The sequence below is a fragment of the Ursus maritimus genome, unplaced genomic scaffold, assembly GCF_017311325.1.
Source record: "Ursus maritimus isolate PB19 unplaced genomic scaffold, ASM1731132v1 scaffold_34, whole genome shotgun sequence".
NCBI classification, from domain to species: domain Eukaryota; kingdom Metazoa; phylum Chordata; class Mammalia; order Carnivora; family Ursidae; genus Ursus; species Ursus maritimus.
The window spans coordinates 28042299-28062211 of NW_024426008.1; the positions used below are offsets into that span (position 1 = coordinate 28042299).

Consider the following 19913-nt stretch of genomic DNA (forward strand, 5'->3'; position numbering starts at 1 on the left):
CCCCCCCCCCCCCCAGAGCCACACAGGGAAACAGGTTTTTGCCCTTTGAGACCGGCCGAGTTTGGGGTGTGAGACAGAGCATCCAGGAGGGCATGAGCTCCCCATCAGTGAGGGCACTGATCTAGAATGGGCTCGGGGACTAAGACAACAGGACCTGGAGTCTTGTGCTTTTCCATCTGGGCTTCCTGGGGCCCTGGGCCTGCCTGGACAGATCAGCCCAACCCATTACAGAAGGAGTGGCTGGCACCTCTCCCTGCCGACCTAGCCATGTCCCTGACAGCCGGCCCTTCAGCCCTCCAGCCATGAATCACAGCGGCCTCACAGGAGGAAGCAGCGATAACCTCAGGCCCCAGAAGGGCCACCCCCATGCTCTGTCCTAATCCACCCTGCAGGGCAGGGCTCAACACAGCCCCCTCCACTCCTGCCCCCGGCCTGCCTGAACAGCCCAGCCCCGCCCCACACACCACGCATCCCTCTGGCAGGAGCCCACTTCCTCACAACCCCCCCCCACATTCCTATCCCTCCCTCCTCCCTGGTTTTTCAGCCCACCTGGCTCTCCCACAGCCTGGCAGCCACTGGTGCCCCTGCCTACCCTGAGCCCCAGGACCCAGCAGAGGGTGGAGCTGGACACTGTCCTCAGGAGGGACATGGGCTGGGGCCTGGACATTGCAGGGCCACTTTGATCACCCAGTAGATGCCTTGAGAGGATGGAGAGATGAGGGAAACCCCATAGGCAGTTAGTGGGGAGCCACAGAAGGTGACTGAGCTGGACAGTGACCAGAGGAGACAGTGTATGAGGCTGAGTGTGGAGATCAGAAGGAAGGAAATCAGAGAGACAGAGACAGCATAGGGCCAGCTGGGGGGAGGGTCGGGGGGGGGAAGCTGAGGGCCGCTGGTAGGGGGCGTCCGGGGAGGCAGGGCTGGTGGGTGGGGTCCCGGGGAGACAGGGCTTGTATGTGGGTCCTAGAGATACAGGGCTGGTGTGGGGAGGACGGTCCCAGGGGGGCTGAGGGCTGCTGGTGGGGGGATCCCAGGGAGGGCTGAGGAGGGTCGATGTGAGGGGTCCTAAGGACAGCTGAGGGAGCCGGCAGGTGCTGTGATCTGATAGATACAGAACCGACTCAGTCCAGGGGTGCGGGGAGAAGGACAGGTGAGAAGGATCCCCAGGATCCAAAGGACAAAGGAGCAGGGGCTTGGAGCAGCTGCATGGACATGGCCACCCTGGAGAAGGGTCCATTTCACAGGGAGGAAGTCAAGGCCCACAGAACCAGGATCCTCCCTCTCCTTCCTACAAGCAGGCACATCCGCTGTTTGGGAAATGCAGCTTGCGGGGGGCCAGGAGGGATTGCAATCTTGAAATAACACTGGCTGGAGCTGGGGGGAGGCGGTCGGTCGGGCCAGCAGGCGCGCGGGCGGACAATTAATTACGAGGATCCCGCTCTGAGCCGGGTGTTTACGTGCGTGCTCGTCTGTTTGGGGCCTGCAAATCCGTGTCAGATGTTAATGGAACAGCATCATTTTTCTGCCGAGGTGGCATCCCCAGGGATGTTTGGATGAGGCGGCCGGCGGGACTCGGCCTGGGAAAGGCAGGCAGGCGGCGGAGGAGGGAGGTCATTTGTCAGGCTGCCCGACAGCCCGGCCGCCCCACCCAGGTCCCTCTGTCCACCAGGCTCTGGGGATGTGAAAAGTGAGGAGCCACTCAAAGTCGGAGGAGACCGCAAAGTGGAAGTGAGTTAACTGAACATCACACAGCAGACGCAGGCCAAGGGGCGCACCCGCCCACAGCCCCTCACCCACGCCTGGCGCCCGAGGCCGCCTGTGTCCTGCTGTGACCGGACCCCCATGTAGACTGTGGCATCGAGGATAGAGGGGAGGCCAGTGGGGACACACGCCCACTCAGTTCCAGCTGGGGCCTCTCCTCTGTGCCTCTGCTGGCTGCCGGCCCGAGGGAAGAAGAGGCCCAGAGACAGGAAGTGACTGCTCAAGATCACACAGCCAACAGGGGTGGGCGGCTGGTGGCCCCTCTGTGTGGGGAGGGAGCTGAGGTCCTCCCTGAGGTCCCGCAGCCAGGCGAGCGGTGCCCACCGAGGGCTCCTCAGTCCAGTGATGTAACCACTCATCAAGGCAAGCATCCTGGGCCAAGGCCTGGAATGGAAGGGACCCTGTGGGAACCCGGACCTCGCCAAGCTCTCCACCCGCACCATGTCCCACTATCCCTCAGGAAGCTCACTCCTGCCCCAGGGCCTTTGCACAGGCTCTTCCCACAACACCAACACCTACCTCAGGCCCTCTGCTCAAAGACCATCTCCCCGCCCACAGGCCAAGGTGGAGGCACGGCGGTAAGCTATTAGCAGCAGGGAAAGCTTGAAGCACCCTGCCCAGCCCACAGCAGGCACCCAGGAAAGGCAGCACAGTCTCTGATAGGACGCTTACCCCACTGTTCTCACTGGGAATTACTGTTGAGGAGACTTGCTTTCACAGGACTGGGAACCAGCGTGGATTTTTACACCAGCAGCAGCCTTTATTAAACCCCGGGTGGGGAGCCCTCTTGACTCTCCTTCCAACACCCAAGGAGGATAGAGACCCCTGCAAAGGATCTGCCTCAGTGTCCCTATCTGCAAAGAGGGCTTTTTGCTCAGGGCTGTGCAGAGGTGGGGTGGGCAGGGCCCAGAGGGGGAGGCAGGCTTGAAGGTCTGTGCGTAGCCTGCAGAACTAAAGAGACCCTGCTGGTGGGGGGAGGGCCAGGCGAGGAGACGGCGCCAGTGCCCTTTACACAGCTCCAGGTGCCACAGCGTGGCCTGGCCCCCTGCCCTGCCCAACTCTGAGGCCGCTCCTCTGCATTTAGCCCCCTGCTCCAGCGTCCTCAGATGGCACCCCACCTTGTCCTCACCTCCGGGCCTTTGCACGGCAGCCCCCTTCTCTCTGCTCTGGCACAGCTCCTCCTCCTGGGGCCTAGGAACTGTCCTGACTGGACTTGAACCCCACCTCCACCAGCTGCGAGACTGTGCGCCTCTGTTTCCCCATTGGTAAGATAAAGACGGTGCTAGGACCTTCCATGGAGGACAGTTGCGAGTTTGAACCCACCAACACAGGGCTGGTGCTGGCAAGGGCCTGGCACACCGGGCGCTTACGTAGTTTAGAACGACGCTGACGGGATTATTCTTCCCTCCTTCCCTGCACTGCAGCGCGCTGACCACTCAGTTCTCTGGGACGATTGCTGTCCCCTAGGCCGGGAGCCCCAGCGCCAGCCCCACCCGGTCCACACCAGAGCTTACTGAGCTCCCGCTACAATCGACCGCAGAGGCAGGTTCCCGGCCCTCCCCTGCCCCCTGGTGGTCACTCGTGGTATTTCCCCAAGGCACCAAGAGGGACCCTTTCTTGCTCATTTTGGGACTGACTGGGCCCCAGGCTCCAGGCACCCAGGGAGGCGGCCCTGCAAAGCCCACAGTGCTGAGCTCCCACCTGTATGGACACGATGGGGCCGTGGGGCTGCTGGGCACAGGGCTGAGGCGGAGGGGGCCCCCCAGGGGAGAGGAGGCCTGGGGGAGGACGGGAGTCCCAGAGGGACACGTCCTGCCTCGGGGCCGTGGCTCATGTTTCTGAAGACATTTTCGTCTCCCCCAGGCGCTGCAAGAAACCTCTGAGAAGCCCCTTGTACCTGGCGTGTGAGCAGCAAGGGAGCTGGCCACAGGGCGGGTCCGGCGCTGGCGAGGCCTCTCGTCCTGGCGGGGGAGCAGGCCCGTCCTGCGACCTCGGCAAGCTCCTCGGGAAGCAGGCTCCTGGCGGCCTCGATGATGGCTCTGGAAGGTTCTCGGCACAGCGCCCGGCACGCAGCAGGTGTTCGCGACCACGGAATCAGGCTGAGCTTCGGAAAGCCGAGCTCGGGAGCAGCGCGTGTACCCACACGGTGCTTGGGGCCCAGGGCGCCGCCCGGCCCCCGTCCGGCGGACCAGGCCCCGGCAGGAACAAACCCCCAAAGAGGGCTGACGGGCAACTTCGCGCTTGCTCTTGCGCGGTCCGCGGCGGTCGGGCGGCCCTGCTCAGGGCGGGGACTCGGGGGCCAGCGCTGGCCTCCTGCGGCTCCCGGCCGGTGCTCCGGTCATGGCTGTGTAGCCGGCGCTGCCGCCAGGCCGCTGGAGACGCGAGCGGGGCCTTGCGTCAGGACGTCGTGAGCGCGAGCGCCGGGCGGGGCTCTGGAGGGGGAGGGAGCGCCCCACCGCGTGGCCGTGTGCGCGCCACGGGCCTGGTCTGGGCCTCCGACTTGGAGCCTGCGTGCCGGGCGCTGTGCGGCGGCGTGAGGAAGCCCCGGACGCCGGCAGGAAACCGCGGAGGAGGGAAGCGTCGTGGCCAGAGCGCCGGGCCCTCTGCAAGAATGGACTGAACGGCGGCCCTAGGGGCCGCGTGGATCGGCTGGTCGGGCCGCCAGAGCTGCCTCTCCAGCCTGCCCTGTGAGGAGGGTCGAGGAGGGTTGGCCGTCGCGTGAGGGGCCGGCCTGCAGGCTGTGCGGGGAGCTCAGTCAGCACCCCCTTCCCACTTCATTGCCTGCGGCTTTTGGCCTCCCACGGAGAAGGGAGAAGACCCCAGTAGGCCACGTCAGCACCGGGCCCCAGCCGCACCGCACCAGCACACCCAGAGGCGCAGGTCCTGGGTCTGTGCTTGGACACGCCCAGGCAGGGACCCCGTAGGGACACCTCACACAGGCCACTGGGGCCTGGGTGACGGCGGGCACAGGGCCTGGCCCAGGCACCCAACACCAGGGTTGCCCAGGTGCAGCCTAGGACAGGGCCTGGGGCCCAGGGGATGCTGGGTGGCCCCTGGGAACCTCACTGGAGCCCGGTCCTCAGCCCCCAGATCCCAGACAACCTCTGAAGGTCCAGTCCCGACAGCCGCACAAAGGTGGGGGACCCAGGAGCAGCCAGATGGCCCAGACTCCAGGATGCGGGCGCAGGCACCCGGTGGCTGTGGGTGATGGGGCCCTGGGGCAGATTCTGGCTGGATCTGGGCTGGGATGAGGCAGCTGCAAGCAGGGTGAGTGCCCAGGCCCGGGGTGTGCAGAGACGGCCACATTGTGTGGGAACCAGCAGAGGAGACTTGGGCAGTCAGGTGCTCTGGAAGAATGCCACATCCAAGAGCCCAGCGATGTCTGAGATGCCCAAGAGAGGGGCAGCCCCTTCCAGGCAGGAGGACGGGTGCCTGGAGACCCCACCCTGACCCACCCTGAGCTCCGCTGAGGTCCTGGAGGCGCTCAGCCACAGTGCGGGATAGGGGATGTCTACCCGGACACCCAGCAGGATGGAGGGAACCAAAGCTCAGACAGAAGCGAAGAGGGCACCAGGTGCTACATTTCTATGCTTCGTAACACGTGACACGTAATGAATTGCGAGACCAGCAGCTCATTTGAATACCCCCCCCACACACACCATCACTGACACTCTCAGCTGTGTGGTCACCAGCGGCCTGGTGCAGCTCCCAGCAGTGGGGGCTGCTTCCAGGCTCACTCGCAGCATTGACAGTGCTGGCTCGGCTACCTGCAAACACCGTGACCCCGCCAAGCCCCCTCATCCACAGCTCATCTGAGAAGTGGGCGCACGAGGACCGCCCACCCTCACGACTCCAGGCCCCACACAGGCCCAGCCTGCAGCAGGGATGCTCAGCAGGGCACCAGCGTGGGCCGCTCTCCTGCGGCAGCCAGCTGGTCTTTCTCCTGTTGCCCTAATCCTCCACCCTCACCTGCCCCCCACGGTGCACCTGCGGGACTCCTGCTTACCTTCGCTGGCTGTGATTTAGACTGAGATTCTGGGTGCCGGCTCCGCGCCTGCTGGGACTCAGCGAAACCGCACACCTGTGAACTGTGAGCTCGAGGTGGTTCCGGAGGCCCCTGAGGGTGCTCAGGGCTGTGGCTGTAGGGCCTCTGAAGGCTGCCTGCCCCCACGCGCTCTTCTGGCCGCTCCTGCAGGCTGGCCTGGGGTGCTGCGGCTTTGGGGTGCAGGGCGGTGCCCGCTTCCCGAGGAGAATGCTGGCCGCCCAGCCTGGGCCTGTGCCCCAGCCCCGGGGCTCCCTCCCGCCACCCCCACCGTGGGGGCAGACGCTGGCAGGAGAGCAGGAATGACACAGACATGGTTCTGTACAAAACCTGAAATATTTTTACTCTTTTAAAACTTTGATCTAAGCTGCCTTAGACCTCATGGACTCGATACAAGAGTAATATGAATTGGGAAATAAAACACTTTAATAGCCACAGTAAACTTTGTTAGAAATGTACATGTTGCCAAATAATAATAATAATAAACTTTAAAAAACAAAAGAGAGAGAGAGAACAGCTTGATGGCCGGGTTAGATTATATAAATGTTCAACAAGGACGGGAAAGGAAGCTTCGCGGACGCCAGGACGGCACAGTGGGCGCAGCCGGCGCCCGGCGAGCTCGCCCGCCAGCCTCGGGGCTGGGCCTTGCGGACACAGCGCCCAGGGACGGGCGTATAAACAAAGCTCATAAGAAATGTACAAATATAAAAAGCTACAAACATTAATAAATTACAGCATCACAAAACACAGAAACACTCCACAAGGTGCTAAGTAAAATAACCGCATCCCCACCCCCTTCGCCAACGAGAAGGAAAGAAAGAGCTGGTGTCCGAGTCGAAGAGCCCTCTCCCGCCGCGTTGGAGCGGGTCTGGCGCGCACGGTTTGCTGCTGCAAAGACAGACAGAAGGCTCCACAGACACCACTTGTTTTTCAGGCAATACCTTAGTTCCTAAAAGAAAAAAGTAACACCAACAGGGACAGTAAACAGAAAGAAGGAAGGCAAACCCAAGTGTTCGTCATACTCGGCAAAAAACTCGTATAAATGTTAATGACGGACCCTCTAGAAAGAAATTCCTAAAGATACTTTTACTCTTATAAAAAAGAAGTTATTTAAAAAGCTATTTACACGCTACATTCTATGAAAAATATGCTTCAGGAGAACATCTAAAATTAAAATACAGGATTGCCTGAGAAACAACTCCAGCCCCTCCATGTCGACGGGCGGACGTTCGGTCCGGGGTCCACCCAGGGACTCGACACCAAACACGGACAGATGACAAGACAGACGTGCCGGGCCCCGTGTCCTCGGGCCACCCCGCCGCCATCCGCCCCTCCAGGTGGGGTGCCTCAGCTGAGAAGTGCTTCTCGGAGTGTAGCCGGTTGGGCAGCACGGGGCCCACCCTCATGGCTTAGCCCGGGCCCCTAGGCCCCATGTCGTGGCTGGGCCCGACCCTTCCGGGGGGGACCCCATAACGGCACCCCCATCCACTAGCACACTGACCCTGCTGCCGGCCCCAGCATCCCGAGAAAGGCCCCAGCCGTTTGGGGCACGACACCCACCATCCGGCCCGCCACCCACCGGCCGGGGAGCACAGAGGCCCCTCTCCTGGCCCGGCTGCACGCTCTCTGGACTGTCTGAGAATCACTCGGGAAGAGCAGGGGGGCACAGAAGTCCCCACTTTCTTTTCCTCTTCCTCTCTAGTGTTCTTTGCCTTTTTTAAGCCTCTGGAGGCTACCAGCCTGTGGCCAGCTCAGACTCTGGGCCTGGTGAGCATTGGCTCACTCCTTCTTCCTCAAAGGACTCGTGCTCCCAGCAGAGCTGCAGAAGCCCTGCAATCACACCCACACTCAGGGGTGCCCAGAGGCTCTCCTGAAACTGGAATGGTCCTCAAACGGGCAGGGCCGAGTTTCGGGAACTGGTCACTCTAAGCAACTTGAGAAAGGACGTCTGTCCACATCGATGAGCTCCGCCTGCTGAAGCAACAGATGCTCGTATGGGGGGAGTGGTGGCCGGGAGGGGGCCAGGCCCTCCCCGGGGTGAGGCAGCGTGGCCACCCTCCTGGGGGCTGATGTTTTAGCGGGGCTCCGGGGGTCCTGAGCGGAGCGGAAGGATCCTGGCTTTCCAAACTTTAAAGGAGCAGTTTTCCGTTCCGATGAATTTTCAAAATTTTCCCAAGCCTCTGCTTGGCGGTGGCCATGCCCTTCTTTGTACGTTTTCCTGCAGGCAGAGGAGGAGACAGGAAAATGCCAGGTGAGCAAGAGGCCAGAGGAGCCCCTCCTTGAGCCCCCATCCTCTCTGGAAGATGGGCCTGTTGGACCTGAGCCCCGGGTGCTCCAGACCCTGCAAAACCACCAGGGGCCAACAAAGTGCCCTGCTTAGAGGCTGTGGTGACAAGAATGGGGGACAGCAGTACTCCAGAGTGAGGCCCATCCCACCTCCTGGCAGCAGGAGCCACGCTCCTTGTGTCCACAGCCGGCTGGGCCTCCTGGCCAGGGTACAGGCAGATCGGGGGCCTGGGGGTGACAGTGGGGATCCAAGGGACCTAGTCGGCAGTCCCACCGCCAAATCGCCCGGGGGAGCCTGGATCCCCTCCAGCCCCTCCCAGAGAACCCTCAGCAAACTGCTGACCACACCTCGAGTCCAAGCCAGGCCCCAAAGTCAAGGCAACGGCCCAGCCTCCACCCTGTGAGTGACCGTAGCTACAGACACAGGGCCACAGTGGGACAGAGGAAGGAGGCCTGCAGTCACCTAGGGTAGAGTCAGAGCAGGGCTGCTGGGGCACGCGGGCACGGTACCTTTGGCAGCAGTGTTGTTGGGGGATGACGCAGAAGGCCGCCTCTGTGTGAGGAAGACCCCAGGGGCCATGGGCTGGGAGGCACGGCCAGCCTGGGCCCCTGCAAAGGTTCCGGCCGCGGTATACTCGTGGTCCGCCAGGCTGCTGCTGTGTGCCTCAGGCGGGGGCTCGGGTGAGCTGCCCTCCTGTGAGGCCTGGCTGCTGGCTGTGCTGGTGGAGGCCGGGGTGGTGGACGCCGGGGTGGTGGAGGCCGAGGTGGTGGAGGCCGAGGTGGTGGAGGCCGAGGTGGTGGAGGCCGAGGTGGTGGAGGCCGAGGTGGTGCTGGGCCCGCGCCCAAGCCCCACACCCATTCACCATGAACCCCTGAGCAGCGCTGGGACTGTGCGGGGGACCGGCATGCCCCCTGCGTGAGGGGACGTGGCCCCAGCACTCAGCCACAGGGGACACGTCCCCTCCCCCATCACCCCCACCACCTCTGACCTACCAGGAGACGCGCTGCCAGCTCCCACCTCCCCAGCTCCCCACTCCCAGGGGGTGTCCCCAAGCCTGTGACAGCTCGCAACCTGGGTGGGCTGGGCATGTGGGGAGCCAGAGCCCAGGCAGGGACCCTCCTCACCTGCTGGGACAGCTTGGCTGCAGCAGCTGCCAGCCCAGTCTCAATGGAGGCCACCCTGGTGCCCTCGCGCACAGGCCTGTCCTGCCTTGGCACCGACGGGCCGACCCGTGCTGCAGGAGAGAGCATCAGCCTGCCTCGAGCGGCTGCCCAGCCCCTGGACACCCACTCCCCACCCCGGCCCCTCAGCCCCTGGACACCCACTCCCCACCCCGGCCCCTCAGCCCTGGACACCCACTCCCCACCCCGGCCCCTCAGCCCTGGACACCCACTCCCCACCCCGGCCCCTCAGCCCTGGACACCCACTCCCCACCCCGGCCCCTCAGCCCTGGACACCCACTCCCCACCCCGGCCCCTCAGCCCCTGGACACCCACTCCCCACCCCGGCCCCTCAGCCCTGCCCCCATCTGTCCCTGAGTCTCAGGACACTTCACAACTCAGGGAGAGTCAGCATGAGCCCCGATGTGAAGGACCCCCATGCCAGCAAGACAGGAGAAAGTGGACAAGACCCCCACCCCACGGGCTGCCATGACCCAGCCATGTGCAAAGATGGCCTTCCTAGGGCTGCTCATTCACGACAAACTAGGTGAGGGCCAGACCCCGCAGGGAGCCCCCCACTGCCCACCCCACTCGCAGGAGCTGGGGTGCCTTTGGGGGGAAAAGTGCAGCCCCAGTTAGGCTCCCACAGGCAGCCAGCCCCCCCAGTGCCCCTCAGAGCCAGGGCGCCTGCAGCCTTCAAGCCAGAAGGACGGGCCGGGGACGCACTGGCCAGCTCCTGGCACTACCTGTGGGGCTGTAGGGAGCGTCGTCAGAGCCTTTCCTCCGCTTGGACCGGGACTTGAAGACCGGACTGTCCTCGTCAGACTCCAGGGAGGGGTAAACTAGGAGGGGAGGGGGAGAAAGGCCTGAGCCAGTGGTGCCACGGGGAGACGGGGGCTTTCGGAAGCCAGCAGACCTTGTGAGCCGCTGTCCCTCCCAGCACTGCTACCACACGCACGGGTGCAGGCAGCCCCTGAACCACCTGGCTCAGGGCCCCCTGAGACCCAGGGAGGGCAGGGACTGGACAGACAAGAGGCCCCGGCAGCCCCTGTGGGCACTGCCCCAGTCTGGCTGCAGTGTCCACCGTGCCTCCCGGAATGCCCCTTCCTCTGCTGCTGTCAGAGAAGAAAACATCCCATGTCCACTGGAGGCTGCCACCCCAGCGAGTCTCCCGAGAAGGGAGCCCCGCCCAGGAGCCCTGGGTGACTCCCAGGTGCCCCCACTACCGCTGTGTCCTTCCATCCAGGGCCCGCCCTGCCCCCCAAGGGAGCCCAGAAAAGGCACTCCCCACTGTCAGTCTGTCTGTCCAACAGATGAGGTTGGGCCAGCCTCCCTTTGGGAGGGCTCTCTAGGGGCAGGAGTGTGAGCTTGGGGCCCATGGACTGAAGGCAGACCCTGCACCCCCAGGGCCAGCACATCCCAGCCCTGGGGCATCCTACACATCACTGAGGGGCGGGCCAACGTGTTCAGGCAGGTGCGCATTCCTGAGCCCCTCCCCCAGAGTGGCCTGGAGCCGAGAGGGCTGTGGTGGGGGGTGAGGGGTCATGCCCTCAGGGTCCCTGCTCCGCCCTCCTCAGATGTGGGCCACTCAGAGACAGACAGGGTGGATGGGGTCTCAACGTGTCTGTGAGTGTATGGCCACATGGGGGATGGCTGCGCCGGTCCTCAGAAGGCAAGACAGGTATCGACCCTCAGCAACGCCCCCTCCCAGGCCCATGCCTGAGGGCACCACGGCCACGGCCACACAAAACCCCCGCACCAACGTTCACAGCAGCAGCGTCCACAGTTGCCAAGAGCAGAAAGCCACCAGGCGTCTGCGAGCAGCTGACGGCAAGCACGTGTGGCGGCCGGCCCGACTCCAGCTGCAGCATGAACGTGCCGGGAAGAGTCCCTGAAGGACGGCCTGCACCCAGGACACGACGCAGGCAGACAGGGAGACGCGGGGGCCGGGGTCAGGGAGGGTGTTCTTCTGAGTGGTGACAATGGCGTGCCCTCCGCTGAGTTACACGCTTCTGAGAGCTGACTTTCCTATCTCCTAAAAAAGGGCCAAGGTCCGCGCACGGGGACGAGCCCCAGCAGCACCGCAGAGAGGTCCCTCCCCGGCGGCAGGCCCGTGCCCGCCCGCGCCCGCCACGGGCTCACCGTAGTCCGAGTCCTTGAAGCAGGCGTCCAGGTGGTCCTGCTCTTCCTCATAATCATCCAGGTCCACACTGCTCTTGGCCGCCCTCTTCAGCAGCCGCTTGCCCGCGCTCTTGCCGCCACCCCCGTTCTTCCGGGCACCGTGGGCCGTCAGTGAGCTGCCCTTGGCCTGGCCGGCGCCCCACGTGGTCTGCAGGCAGGAGTCAGAGGCCTGCAGGTTGGCCATGGACAGCATTCCCTGAATGGCTTCCTGCGTGCTGGGGGAGGCTGGGGGCTGGCTGGAGGCACAGAGAGACAGGCACTCAGCCCACGGCCCACAGCCCACGGCCCACAGCACTCAGCCCACGGCCCACAGCCCGTGGCACTCAGCCCACGGCCCATAGCGCTCAGCCCACGGCCCCCGGCCCGTGCCACAAGCCCACAGCCCACGGCCCATAGCCCATGGCCCAGCCCACGGCCACGGCACTCAGCCCACGGCCCATGGCCCATGCCACCAGCCCACAGCCCACGGCCATGGCACTCAGCCCACAGCCCACGGCACTCAGCCCACGGCCCATGGCCCATAGCACTCAGCCCACAGCCCATGGCCCATGCCACCAGCCTACAGCCCACAGCCTATAGCCCGTGGCCCAGCCCACGGCTATGGCACTCAGCCCACAGCACTTAGCCCACAGCCCATGGCACTCAGTCCACGACCCACAACCCATAGCACTCAGCCCATGGCCCACAGCACTCAGCCTACAGCCCACAACCCATGCCACTCAGCCCACAGCCCACAGCACTCAGTCCACGGCCCACAGCACTCAGCTCACAGCCCAGGGCCCACAGTCCACAGCCCATGCACCCTCCCACCCAGTGGCCAGAAGAGAATATGGGGTGCAGCACGGTGGTAGCTGATGACTCCCACTTAGAAACACCCCCACACTCTACAGGGACAGAGAAGGGCGTGGAGAGGGGACACAGGGAGAAGTGAGAGAGAGGAAGTGGGCAGAGAGAGAGGGGTGCCTGTTCCTGTCTCTGATCACAACTGCTCCCTCCCACCTGTTCTTTACCTGATGGCCACACGTCAGATCAGCCCCAGCTCAGCTCCTCTCAGCCACCCCCACGGGGGCCCAGCTTTGCCAATGCCACCTCCTGCCAACCTGACCCCAGCATCCGCTGCCCTCCAGCTCTAGGCACTGCTGCCCTCAGTGCCCTGCCACGCCTTCTTTGCCTGCCCCACACCTACCCCCCAGCACCTCCTCCCAGCTGCACCAGCTCCCCTCCCTCCAGGACCTGCTTTGGCTTCCGAGATACCCAGTGAGGCTATGCCACTACCTGGCACCGTGTTCTCTGCTGGTCTGGGCTCCGGGAGGGTGGGCAGGGCTCCCCTGCCACTGCCCGCCACCCCGTGCACAGCAGGGTCCTGGACACAGCTGGATGGGGAGAGCTCTCAAAGCCCAGGCCTGGACTCCTCCAGAAACTTTGCTTTCCTCCTCATCCCTGCGGACCCTTCCATGGGATCCTGCTGGGCCTCCTCACGGGACCTCCTCAGCTACCAGCCCAGGAAGCTCCCAGTGGCCGTGGCCCAGCAGTCATCTCCCCTCAGGAGCCGTTTCTGGCCCTCGTCCTTGCCCATCACTCCAGGCTTTGGGCCATAGGAGACAGGACAGCCCACCCTGGCCTGCAGGGCCCCCAGCCAACCACTGCATCGGGTACTCTGAGCAGACCCTCCCTCCACTCCATGGACCCCCAGGAGACAGGACCAGGAGCCAGGAATGGCGAGGGGGACCCATAGGCCAGCTTAGCCCTCCTCCCCATCACAGACACAGAAGGCCCAGGGAGCAACCACAGGGTCCCACCCTGATGTCTGAGCTCCAGGCCCCCTCCTGCCTGCCCCGTGAGCCCCCAGAGGATGGACCCACCCACAGGGCTACCGTGACCCCAAAGCAGCACCCAAAGTGTCAGTCCATGCAGGCCCTTCTGGGGGGTTCTCCATCATCTGCATTGTTTGCATCTCACGCCACCCCTCCCCACCCCCACTCCCAATCCCACCTCCAAGTGTTTGAAGCACATTTAGTAAGACCGTTAAAATGAAAAGGGGCCATGTGTCCCCACACAGAAATGAGAGCTTCCCAAGCCTGGGGCTGGAGGGTTGGGGGAGATGGAGTTGGCCCCCGGGAGCACAGACACAGAACGTCCCTGCAGGTCCTGGGGGCCCAGTGAAGCAAGCTTGGGCAGACACTGTAGTGCCGGTCACTGCTGGGCTCCAGGCCAGGGACTCTGTCCTCCTCCCACAGGCAGCCCTCCACAAATACCACGTCCCTGGGCCCTGTTCCAGACACACCGGACCACACTGTTCTGGTTTCTGCTGGAACCAAATAGGACTGCAGTTCCAAAGCCAAAACAGTGAGAAAATCAAGTCTGGTCAGGAGCTCCTGGCTCCTGTGCCCCACCTGTGATGCTGCCAGCCCCGTCCACGCTGTGCGGGCAAAGGGCTGTCCAGGTCCGACCAGGAGCACATGGCGTATCACTGCTGCACCAGACCACAGACCTGCATAGGAGCCCGCAGCTGGCCCAGCACCCGCTACACCCGGCCCTCAGGCACGGATGTGGCCCCATCCCGCCCTGCCCTGGAGGTCTGGGCCTCCTCACCCAGCCTCAAGGCGGGGCAGACACCAGGCTTCCCGCAGGGACAGCAGGGCAGGGGGCCAGAACACCCACTGCGAGCGTCCCCCAACCCCCGGAACCCGCGTGTTCCCAGCCCAGCCTGGCTGCACCCGAGAGGGAGGCCTGTGGAGTGCAGGGCTGCATGCGGCTCAGGCCGCCGGTCTGTCCACACGGGGCTGGCGAATCAAGGAGCAAAGTCTAACCAGCGCACATGGAAAATAATCTCTTAATCCTCCAATTATCATACCAAAATCCTCTCCTCTCACCCCCAGCAGTAAACACTCAGCAAACCATCCTCAAGAAATTAACATATTTCCCTCCATTTTTTCAGCTATTTTTTCCCAACAGCAAAAACTTAAAACAGAGCAAATGGACCATCAAAAACTGACCTGCTCTCCAAATGGGAGACTGGGGAGAGGAACTGCCTGCAGCCGGCAGAGGGGGTGGGCCTGGCAGGCACGTGTGCACGTGTGCAGGCGGGTGTGAGTGCACACGTGCGTGGGGCACACATGTGTGTCTGCAGAGCCGTGAGCAGCACACCCACACACCAGCCGCCCTCCTCCCTGGCGCAGAGCCCAAGCCGCAGGGCCCGTGTCCCGGCTCCATGCGGAGTCCCGGCACCGGCCCTGCCCCCGCAGCTCACGGGGCGGAGACCCTGCCTCTCCGGGCTCTGGACACGAGCGGCTAGCGGAGCTGCCCGCTAGTCAGAGTCCCTCCCGGGAGAAAGGCACCCCCAAGGTGCTGCGGAGCCAGCAGTGCCCTCCTGGAACGGGGGTCAGACCCCTCCCAGCAAAGGGGCCAAGGCCAGAGTCCTGCCAGCGCACATCTGTGCCGGGACGGGCCCACGTCTGCATGTGGACAGAAAGCACTGAACACTGAGCAGGAGCAGCCCATCCAGAGGGCTGCTGACGCGGCCGGCCCCACGCCACACCCCGGGGACAACGCTCCTCGGCTGTCTGAACGCAGCACAGCGCACAGAACAGACGTTCCTGAAAAAAGATACAGCCATCTGATCTGCAGGAGCCCTTCCCAAGCACAGCCTAATCCGCCTCTTCGGGCCCCCAGGTTCGACACCCACCGGGTGTGCGGCCTCCCCATGGGCTCACGCAGCCCTGGGACCTCCATTCTGGAAACACGGTCTCGGAGGCAGGTCGAGGGGACCCAGCACCGCGCAGGCCACGTGGGCCCCGCCTTCCTCGGGCAGGTCACCCCTGCCTGGATGTCAACGCCCAGCACAGGTGCCCTTCGGGGGGGTCCTCCACCCGGTTCCATCATCAGGCAGGCAGGGGTTCCTGGTCCCACCTGGGCCGCTTCCCGGCAGCGCGGCCTGGAGCAAGCTGTCCTGCCGCAGGAGTCTGCTGCCGTCCTGAGGATTAGCAGGGTGCCAGCCCGCATGGTGACGGAGATCCCCCCCCCCACACCCCTGCTGGGGAGGCCCTGACCCCTTGGTTATCTGTCTGTGGTACCTGTGAAAATCCCATGTGAAAAAAAAACTGACCACAATGCTTAAAAACAAAGTTTGACTGGATGTAGAGAGACTTCAACTGGGACCATCACCAGAGAAACGAGCTGAGGCCCTTCCCCCAACAAAGTGTGGAGGGATCAATCCATTTCTCCCAAATCAGAGGCCTGGGCAGGAGGAACCTTGCTACCCGGGCCTTCACGGCTGCAGAGAGTAGGCTCCCTGGACGCGCACGGCGCTCAGGGACAGTCTGGCTTGGTCCCCATGCGCCCCCAGTTGGGTGTGGTCATCTGGGAACCTGGCAGATCCAGCCCCTCCTCGCAGCATGGCTCCTCCAAAAGTCCCCAGGTGACGCAGCCGCTCAGACGGCTCCCACACGGCCCCAGGCCCACCGCTCCTCAGCCTCCTCCCTGTCTGGGCGTCCAGGAGCTCCGCAGACCCTCAGGACCAGCAGGACTCGCCCCCACTCGCCTCCCTGGCCCGCCGGCACCACCTCTGCTTGGGCGGGGTCCTACTCTGGACGGGGGCCCAGGGAGCCCCGATGTGCCAACCGCCTCAAGCAACCACACCCACCCTGGCTGTGGCCCAGGCCCCCTCCGTACCTGTTGGGGTTGTACTCAAGCGCTCCGACCTCCTCGCTGGCCTGCAGCAGGTCCAGGATGCCCGCCGCCGAGCCCACGCCCTCCTTCTTCACTTTGGCGTTGCGGGCGGGCTTGGTGTCCGTGTCGATGTGCAGCGAGCCCTCGTCGGAAGAGTCGTCACTCTGCTGTGGGGACCAAGCCACAGGTCAGAGGCAGTTTGGGAAAGAGCTACTGTTCCCCTTTGGCCAGAAAATGACGTTTCTCAAAGTCTGTGAAGAGCCAGGCCGTGTAATGAGCACCGCGGGTGGGGCTGGGCGCCGGAGCTTTCCGCCGGGACCGCAGGCCTGCCCCAGAGGACGGAGCTGCCTTCACGCCCTGCCCTGTTTCCCAGTGAGCCCCACTCCTGACTACAGATATGAGAGGAGCTGTGGGGCTGGGCAGGGAGCAGGGGGGCGCTCACGCTCACACTCAGGGACCCCAGTTAGCCCCCAGCTGGTGGCTCTGTGGGGACCCTGGCCTCCTTGGAAACAGCCTCCGTGCCCTGGGTTGGAGGTGACCTAACTTCAGCCCCCACAGCACAGGGCAAGGCCTGGCCCTGCATGCCCCCCATTCCTTCTCTTCACAGTGGGGTGGCCACTCACCGAGACCCGCAGACCTCCGCATGCCCTGTCTCCATCCCTCCTCTGTGGGGCCCGCAGCCAGAACCCAGGCCACCCTCCCCACGAAAACGCCCGAGACAGGGCAGAAGATGACCCCTTTTGCAGCTCACACGCAAAGCCGTCAGCCACGTCCCAGTGCGTGGCAAGACCACCCAACACAGGGATGGACACTTGGCTCCGCCTCCCGGGCCCGGCACGGACACGCTCACCTTGTAGAGTGCCGCGTCCAGCTTCGGCTTCGTAGCAGGCGTGGGCAGCGGCTCCTTCCCATCCAGCAAGACTGAAAGCACAGCACCCGTGCGTCTGGCAGAGGCCTCGGGAGGACGGCCCGCTCCCCACCCTCACACCCTCACTCACAAGACAAATCTCTCTTGGGGGCGTTCCTCTTCCTCCTGATGGGAAACTCGTCGATCTTGAGCTCCCCATCGTCCGACACGTACTCGTACTCATCCCGCACCGGCTGGGGCTTGTCCTCCTTGAAGCTCTGCACGGCCCCAAACACGCCGGGGCTGGGCTGCGGCTTGAGGGCCTTGGAGCTGGGACGGCACGAGCAGGTCGTTCAGTGCCCCCCGTGCTCCAGCCTGGGTCTCAGAGGACCAGCAGCTGGCCACACACGTGCGGCCCCGTCCCAGACCCGTGGCTCCAGTGAGGACGGCGCATGGCCCACGCGGTGCGTGCCCGGCCCTTCCTCAGGCTGTCTGAGGGCGTGCTCCTCACGGCCCCCCACCCTGGGGTGCGGCACCAGCTCGGCTTCACATGGAGCCAGCACCAACTCCCGGGGTTCCCTGCAGAGCTATTTTGGAAAAACAAATTCCGCTATCCTTCAGCTGGGCCCCCCTCAGGGTGAGACAGGGCTCCAGCCGTGCCCAGCAACGGGGACAGCGGGCCGGGGCAGGGCTCTGTCAGCCCCCAACGGGACGGTTCCCACTCCCAGGCGGCAGGGAGCCCTGGGATGTGGGTGAAGCAAGAGCATACCCAGCTGTGACACAGTTCGAGTCCTGTCCCCTGCCACGTCGTCCGTTTCCAAAGTCCCGGGGCCCAGCACCTGAGCTTCGGCCCAATCAGCAACATGCTCAGGGCCATGAGGTCAGGGCAATGGAGCCCTCAGACCAGACCCATCCCACCTGCTCGCTGAGCAACCCTGGCACAACGCCAAGAGATCTCAGGAACAACAGCCCATCGTGCCAGGCTCCCCAGATGCTGCCCTGACCCGTTTCCCCACCAGCTGCAGTGAGGAAACGGAAGCCCACGGCAGAACACTGGCCCCATTTCCACTGAGATTTGCTGCTTCCCCACCGAGGGGCGCCCACCCCGACTTCAGACTCAGTAGGCAACTGCATGAGGGACCGCGGCCGGTCGGGGGTTCTCAGCGGGCGAGGGGTGCCCGGCCTGCCAAGCTGATCAGCAGACACACACCAGTTCCACGGTCTAGAACACAGATGTGCCCACTCCCACACACACACCCCCTGAGGCTGGGTGCTCCACCTCTCAGCTCAATGCCACCTCCTCCAGGAAGCCCTCTTGATTTCTCAGGCCCCAGAGGCCCCTCAAATCTAGGCCCCACAAATCTTTCCTCCATAGCCCCCACCTCAGCCATAATTTTAGGGACATTTGAGAAGACCGGGTTCACACTGGCCTCTGGGCCCCAAGGCCAGGCCCCTGACCCACCCTACCTCTTTTCTCCCAGTCCAGGACAACTGAGCTAACAGCCACCTCGGAGTCACACTCTCCCCCTGCCCCTCTGCACCCTTCAGAGCTCTCAGCCTGGGAGGCAGGGAGAGGGTCTGCCAGCTCAGAAGGGGGGCCTTGCCCGGGTTGCCCTCCGGGAGGGCGTGTGTCTGATGTGTGCGAGCGTGTGTGATGGGGGAGGGGCACGTGTGCAGGAGCATGCACGTACCCCAGCAGTCTCTTGTTGAAGGAGAACGAGAACTTGGGGTCCTTGCTCCCGGACAGAGGACACTTCTCCAGCTTCTGCTCTTCCTCCATCTTCAGCAGGGAGTCAGGCTTGCTGTTCTGGAAAGCAAACACAGGACCGTCCTTGAGCCCCACGCAGGTAACCAGTGGGCAGAGGTGTGGGACAGGCCACCCTCCTCCCTCCGACCACATCATCCAAGAGCCCTCTTCTCTGTAGGCCCGGGCCTGCAGGACACGGTCCAGCTGCAGGGAGTATGAAGTCAAAGCAGGGCTGTGCATCCACTCCGAGAGGGACAGGAGGACACACACCTCCACTCATACCACCAGGCCCACGCACAGCCCGCATACCCCCTTCTCACAGAACACAGCCCCCCCGAGGGCAGGCCCACACACCCACACACACCCACACACACCCGCACACACACACACACACCTCACCTTGTACTTCCACTTGGCTTCTGACTTGCTTTTAGTTTGCTCTCGGATTTCTAGCCTCTCCACGTCATTCTGCGAGCTGATTGCCTCCTTGTTGGGCACACTCAGGACACTCTTTGTGGCCTAGGAAACAGCGGTCATGACCCAGCAGCAGACATGGGAGGGGTCAAGGATCCCCGAGGCTACAGGGCAAAGCAAGAGCCACACGCACAGAGCCCTGCCTCCCAGTGGGAGTGTGACTCCTCACATGCAGCAGCCCACCCATCCGCCATCCACCCACCCACCCACCTACCATCCCACCCATCCTCCATCCTCCCACCCAACCATCTATCCACCCACCCAACCATCCACCACCCACCCAACCATCCATCCACCCACCCAACCATCCATCCCTTCCTCTCTCTCTCCCCCCTTCCTGCCATCCATCCATCCATCTGTTCATTCATCTACCCTCTTTGCCTTGAGGAAGGGAAAACCAATGTGCCCCACTGCAGCCTATGATGCTGGCCCTGGTGGTCGCTGACCCCCTCGCCCCCACCCAGAAGTGGGTAACAACCTCCCACTAGCAGGAAATCACTCAATGGGGCTTGGTCTTGGGCTCATGGTCCCTGAAGCCCACACCTAAGGGCCTCTGGTCACACTGCTAGGTCCCAGGGCCAGGCCCACCTCTCTCACTGCCTGTAAAGGCTCAGGCCCCTCAAGTAACTGCCCACATCATCAATCCCCCTTCCGCCTCCCTACTGTCCTCCCCTGGGCACCTGGCCCACCTTCAGATCTCAGCCAATGCCTGGGTCCCAGAGAGGACTCAGCCAGCTCATCCCCCC

At 63.7% G+C, this 19913-nt stretch overlaps 1 protein-coding gene across 1 annotated transcript in view; it reads right to left on the bottom strand.

Moving 5' to 3' along the window:
• Positions 1-6120: 6120 nt before the first annotated feature.
• The window catches only part of PHF2 (PHD finger protein 2), a 38230-nt gene continuing 24437 nt past the window's right edge, over positions 6121-19913 (bottom strand). Inside the window, exons 12-21 of the mRNA XM_040620363.1 lie at positions 19093-19212; positions 18638-18753; positions 17098-17276; positions 16950-17020; positions 16103-16263; positions 11393-11667; positions 9997-10092; positions 9162-9324; positions 8600-8919; positions 6121-8021 (exon numbers count right to left, since the gene is read on the bottom strand). Coding sequence (XP_040476297.1) covers positions 7933-8021; positions 8600-8919; positions 9162-9324; positions 9997-10092; positions 11393-11667; positions 16103-16263; positions 16950-17020; positions 17098-17276; positions 18638-18753; positions 19093-19212 — 1590 coding nt within the window. The 3' untranslated portion in view covers positions 6121-7932. The remainder of the gene's footprint in view (positions 8022-8599; positions 8920-9161; positions 9325-9996; positions 10093-11392; positions 11668-16102; positions 16264-16949; positions 17021-17097; positions 17277-18637; positions 18754-19092; positions 19213-19913) is intronic.